The 6,146-nt window shown below is 39.0% G+C and overlaps 1 protein-coding gene across 1 annotated transcript in view; it reads left to right on the forward strand.

Annotated features, from left to right (window-relative positions):
• Window positions 1–6,146, forward strand: part of DCAF6 (DDB1 and CUL4 associated factor 6) — a 134,646-nt gene that overhangs the window by 118,911 nt on the left and 9,589 nt on the right. Inside the window, exons 16-18 of the mRNA XM_004706846.2 lie at window positions 2,433–2,571; window positions 4,054–4,210; window positions 4,853–4,941. Coding sequence (XP_004706903.1) covers window positions 2,433–2,571; window positions 4,054–4,210; window positions 4,853–4,941 — 385 coding nt within the window. The remainder of the gene's footprint in view (window positions 1–2,432; window positions 2,572–4,053; window positions 4,211–4,852; window positions 4,942–6,146) is intronic.

Raw genomic sequence — 6,146 nt, forward strand, 5'->3', positions numbered from 1 at the left:
CGTCTGGGGTCTTAAAGGTTTGAAGGTAATCAATCGGCCATCAAGCTCAGAAGCTAAAGTTCTCTGCAGCAAAGACTATATGTTGTATTGCTTCATTTATTTAAAATGCCCAGCCAGACAACATCCTTGCTGTTAGAATTCAGCACTGTGGTTATCGGTAAGGGTGGGACAGGAGGAGAATGGGGATTTCTCAGCATGCGCTGTTTCTCTATTTGGGGGCTAGTCACAGTCACATGGGCATATTCTTTGTTCTATTTGTGAAAATTCAGCTATTTTCTCCTTCCTAAATGTGTGTTCTGCGTTAGTGAAAAGTGTACAATAAAACAGTGCACTTCCTGTTTATATGTAGAACCACTTTCAAACGCCTAAACAGACATAGTTTGTTGTTTTAACAAGACTGAACACCTTTCATGTACTTATTTGGAGTTCATGTCATTTCCCTCCTTGGCCTAATGCTTTTTGTTTTAAGAGTTGTTTTTCTTAATGATTTGTAGGCTTTTTATGTATTGTGGATTTGAGTTCTGTTATATGTCAAAAATATACTATTTTAAATAATAAATTAAAATTATTCAGATTGTAAAGTAGTTTCATGTGTTGGAAATTTCTTCTAGTTAAGTCAAGTTGTTAAGTCTTGAAAAGAGGCCGTTCTTCAATCCCCAGCTCATTTCTAAGGAGAATAAAGTCTGCCATCAGCCGTCCTCCAGTATGGAATGCATATGTAGAAGATAGTATTTGAGAGCCTTTGTTTTACTGCTTACATGTTATTATTCTCTTTATCTAGACTACTTTGTTCTTGGTTTGAAATATGTTTAAGTGGGGTTTTAAATAAAATCTGGAAAATTAATGTTTTCACTGGTATTATACAAGGGGATACTAAAAAAAACAACACCAAAATGGAAAAGGCTCCGCTGGGTGGAGCTTTCATGGGTATGCATTTCCCACTAGGCGAGCATCAAGCAACTTGCTCGGAGTTAATGCATCCAGTGGGGGCACCTGGGAAAGGTTCTCTCTGGCCACCGTGCCTTTTTTCGTAAAAGCCGTTTCGCTTGAACCTTGTTTTTTATGATGGCTGATTTAAGAGGACAGTGTCCAGCTGTGAGATTATGTTTCCTTCCTGGGAAAAATGCCACAGAAGCTGTTGTGATGTTGTACACAGCTTACAAGGATAGCCCTATAGGGAAAAACTCAAGTGTGCAAGTGGTTTTCTTATTTCAAAAAAGGTGAAATGTCAATTGATGACAAACCTCCTTTTGGACACTTGTCAACTTCCCGAATGGACGAAAATATCAGCTCTGTCGTGCATTTGGAGTTTGTTCCACCAGGTTGGACTGGTAAGCTTTTTATTTAGAGGTTCTGAAAAGATGTGTTTAACAGTGTGCAACAAGTAAGGCCTGAATTGTGGCAGACTGGGGACTGGTTTTGCCACCACGACAGTGCATGCACCTGCTCATGCAGCCATTTCAGTGCGCCAATTTTTGGTAGAAAACAGCATGTCTCTCTTGCCCACGCACCTGACTCAACTGACCTGGCTCTGTACAACTTTTTTTTTTGGCTCCACAAATAAAGAGGAACATGAAAGGATAGTGATGTGACAATGTGGGAGAGGTGAAGACAGTCAGCCATCCAAACAGATGAGTTTGAAAAATGTTTCCATGAATGGAATTGCAGATTTGACAAATGTATTAAGTGTAATGGAAAGCACTTTGAAGGTGATAAGGTTGTTTTGTAAAAAAAATTTAAATACTTAGCTTTGAAAAAAAAAACACAGTTTTGTTGGGGGTACCCCTCATATGTCATCCTCAGTTTCCTTTCGTTTCTCCTTAGACCAGTGGTTCTCAACCGTCCTAATGCCCCGACATTTTAATACAGTTCCTCATGTTGGGTCACCTCTGAGTGGGTGTATCTGCTTGTGGGCGGACCCACCTGGAGACGGATAGAGGAGCGGTATCTCAGTTCCAAAGACCATCAGAAATATAGTCTTAGGCGACACCCTCTTCCCCCCCCCCCAAGGGGTCGTGACCCCCAGGTTGAGAACCGCTAGAAGGTGTTGCTTTCTATGGTTGAGGGGAGGAGGAGAAAGAACTAGAATCTGATTTGTTTTATTCACAGTAAATTGCACATTAGTTTTATATCTGGGTTTTGTTTCTATAAAACACCCTGTAAAAAAACAGTGTGCTGCATGCTATTTCCTTTACTTTCTCAACCAGTGTCAAATTCCTCAGCGCGCTCTTCAACTAAAACCTTTCATTTTAGTAACTCAACTAGTCTGATGTCGTTTCACTGTTGTGACTGCCGTTTTATGCATTTGGTTGAGGATGCTTTATTAAAATGTGTGTAATTTGTAGACTTTTATTTTAATGGTTCTCATGGTCACACTGTACTGGCCTGTGAGTTTTCTGATTTTTGTTTCTATTTTAATATGTAACTCATAGACGCTCTGCTGTTGCCCGCATTCAAGAGTTCTTCAGGCGGAGAAAAGAAAGAAAAGAAATGGAAGAATTAGATACTTTGAACATCAGAAGGCCACTAGTAAAGATGGTGTACAAGGGTCATCGCAACTCCAGGACAATGGTACAAAATGCTCATGCTGTTCTTTGGAGAAATTGTAGTGTTAGAATATGTTGTTTTTGCCATGATGATAATCTTATGCATGATTTCAATATCGCATTATCGCACTCTCACGCTTACATCTAGATCTAAGCATGGTTGTTTAAGTCCTACAGTCTACCATGAGAGATACCCTTCTTATGAGGAAATTATATTGGAGTTATTTTTGTTTTGTTTTAACTTTTACAATTAACTATTCTCATTTGCTCTGTAATACTTTTTACTTGAAAATTTTTCATGAGTATTTTTTTAGCATGCTTTGTTCATTTTGGAGAGAGAGATTTGGATTTATGATATTCAGGTTTATTTGGAAAGTATAGGCAGATAGCTAGTATAATTTAATTGCAGTTTGATAAGTGAACTTTTGTTGTAATCACTTTCTGTCCCTTGGCTTTAGTTTCATCATCTATGAAATGAGAAAAAGGCCACATGATCTCTAAGACCCCCTTTAGCTGTGACAGTCCACAAGTCCATAACCCAATGTTATTATTTACTGTGGGAATCTTGCTTGGAGTGCAGTATGTTACAGCTATTCTGAACATTTATTTCCACAAAGTGTACTCTTCATGTATTTATTGAGTTATTATAAAGTATCTTCCAAATCTTTTTTTCTTCCGGGATTACACAAAAACTGATTTAAGGGTGGGGGAAATCATTTCTTTCCTTACAAAGCTCACATGCTATGATAATTTCATTGTAATTTTTAAAGAATGTTACATAGATATAACTGATTTACATTTCTTGCATCTTGCTGGTTAAAATTTTGGATAAAAGTACTTAAAAGGTGAAAAATTAAAAAGGAAGAAGGTAGATTAAACAGTTGCTCCAAATAACAACCAAAAAAAGCTCTTTTGAGATAAGCACCAAAAGTAACTGCAGATGAACTGATGCAAAAAATCCTGCCCTGAAGGACAAAGGGGCCCTTGGTCCGTAAGTGTCACCATGACCATTCCAGTATGTCCTGTTCCCTTGGTCCCACTGCTTCGTGAGAGAAACTGTTGTGTCTTTCCTTCCCAATTATAAAGCCCCTAATGGCTAATGAAAAGATCAGTATTTTGGAAAGCTATAAAGGTCAGACTTTGGAAAGCTCACCCTCGTGTGTAAATTTTCCTTATGCTATCCAGAACTCATAAAGCCTACTTACTCATTCCAGAGTTAGTAATTAATCAATTATCTACTGTGTGCCACATCCGGTTTCCAGTGCTACAAGTAGAGCATTGGCTAAAGCAAGATCTCTGTCCTCAAAGAGCTCCTAGCACTGCTCCCTGCCACACGGACTACCGCTGATGGCTCTCTGCCATGATTTTAAGACACAAGGCGGCAAAGACGCTTCAATTTTTCTTTTTTCATTCTCTAGGCTAGATTTTTTTTTCTTAACTCAAGAATAACATTAGCATTTATAACTTGATTTGAATTTTCTTGAAACGTATTTTCTTCAATGTTTAGATAAAAGAAGCCAATTTCTGGGGTACCAACTTTGTGATGAGTGGCTCTGACTGTGGCCATATCTTCATCTGGGACCGGCACACGGCTGAGCATTTGATGCTCCTGGAAGCTGATAATCATGTGGTGAACTGCCTGCAGCCACATCCGTTTGACCCAAGTAAGATGACCTTTTGTAGGCGAGAGATTGAAATTATTCATAGGATTTATCAATTCAATTTATTTTCTAGTTATTAATTCAATAGTGAATGAAAATATTTGTTGAAAACGAAAAATTTCCACCAACTTTTAGAAGCCCCTCAGGCTCATGAGACTAATCTAGATTGCCCTATTGAAGACAGGAGCGACAATTATAGCCCTACTTGGATTTGAAACAAGCAAAACACCTATTACCTCCTTGTGATAGAAAGTATAAGGAAATGGGTCAAAGAGTTTATTCTGAATATTTCATCTAAGTTTATCAGTCGTGAGAGGTTCCGCATGACTAAATGCTGCACTACTTATACACAGACGGAACCCCCAAGCCCTTTCATTCCTAAACATATAGATGGATTTTCCAGAAGAAAAGCATGTGCTTTCTCCTGATTTGTCCTTGGGATTTCCTATTTCGCTCCGAACAGGGCACTGACTACAAAAGAAGGTCTTAAGATTACATCCCAAGGTAGCATTTAGGGACCATCACCATCACCATCTCAATCAACAGCCAGCTCTGTCGGTGCATTTGTTTGTTGTATAGAATAGGGGTGCGTGTGTGTTATGTATAGCGAGAGCGATTTAAATTAACATGAAATTCTATTTCTAGTTCTAGCCTCATCTGGTATAGATTATGACATAAAGATCTGGTCACCATTGGAAGAGTCGAGGATTTTTAACCGAAAACTTGCTGATGAAGTAAGATCTTTGTTCTACCTATTAGACTTTATTTGATTTGTTCCTAAAATGCTTTTCAAAGAAGAATCAAAGCGGGTCATTATTGGTAAAACGTTGTACTTCAATTAAAGAGATCATATTTTCAGAAAAGGAAATTCCAAGATAAAAGCATACCTATAAATACAAGAGCGGTCATGACAGACGAGAGCGTTGCTAGTCATAATGTTGATTAGTGATACCTACATTAGGTGTTTTCATGGTATTTTGAAAAACCTCAAATGTCTGTGGACGTGGACCTTGACTAAGGACGATAGAGAAGAATGCACGCATTTGAAGTGAGGTGTGCTGCCAAAAGAACAAACAAATCTGTCTTGGAAAAAGCACAGCTTTTTAGCAGCAAGGATGGCATGACTTTGTCTCACATACTTTGGAGATGTTGTGGAGAAGGACGTCGTGCTTGGTAGAGGGGCAGCCAAAAAGAGGAAGCCCCTCAAGAAGATTTGCTGACCCAGTGACCCCACTGGGGGATCTCACATCACAGCCAAGTGGGACTGGCGCGGACTGCCTGGCTTTGTTCTGTTGTGCCGGACGGGGCAGGGGGGGTCACTGGAAGCTGGAGCTCGAGAGCACCTCTCATCAACAACTGTAGGCACAGCGTCGCGTCAGAAGATGGAGAATGGACCATTTGAGGTGCTTGCAGTAGCAAATTGTTTCCCAAATGAATCTTTGTAAGAAAAGTAAAATCAAGTTTTATTGTAGCTATCCTGTATAATTGTAGCAGTTCTTATTTTATACAACTTTGGGTTTTTCCTTGAATATATGAGTCATTCTTTCAGAGTCATTATACAGCAGACTAAATGATTGGGGGATTTTTTCCTTTATTACTACATTTTTAGATTTCCTCAGCTTCTTGATAAAGCAATAGTTTTCAAACTGAATTTGATGAAGCTCTAAGTTTCTTGTAGAGCTGGGAGAGGGACCGTCCCTGGCAAGAAGACTGATGTATGGAGCTTTCTTCTTCAACTTCAACTTGAATTTTTCTACAATGGGTTTTTGTACAAAATTGCTTATGAAAAAGGATCGGTTTAAAATATTAGGAAATTTGACAGTCCACACCACAGTTCCCACACATGCTTACACTCCACACAGAGAGATCAAACCCTTGCTCTCTGTCAGCCCTTGTCCTCAGAGCCAGCCCTGTAAACAGCTCTAGAATTCAGAGTGAA

Source organism: Echinops telfairi, unplaced genomic scaffold, assembly GCF_000313985.2.
Source record: "Echinops telfairi isolate 266 unplaced genomic scaffold, ASM31398v2 ScPeMD7_7424;HRSCAF=8462, whole genome shotgun sequence".
NCBI classification, from domain to species: domain Eukaryota; kingdom Metazoa; phylum Chordata; class Mammalia; order Afrosoricida; family Tenrecidae; genus Echinops; species Echinops telfairi.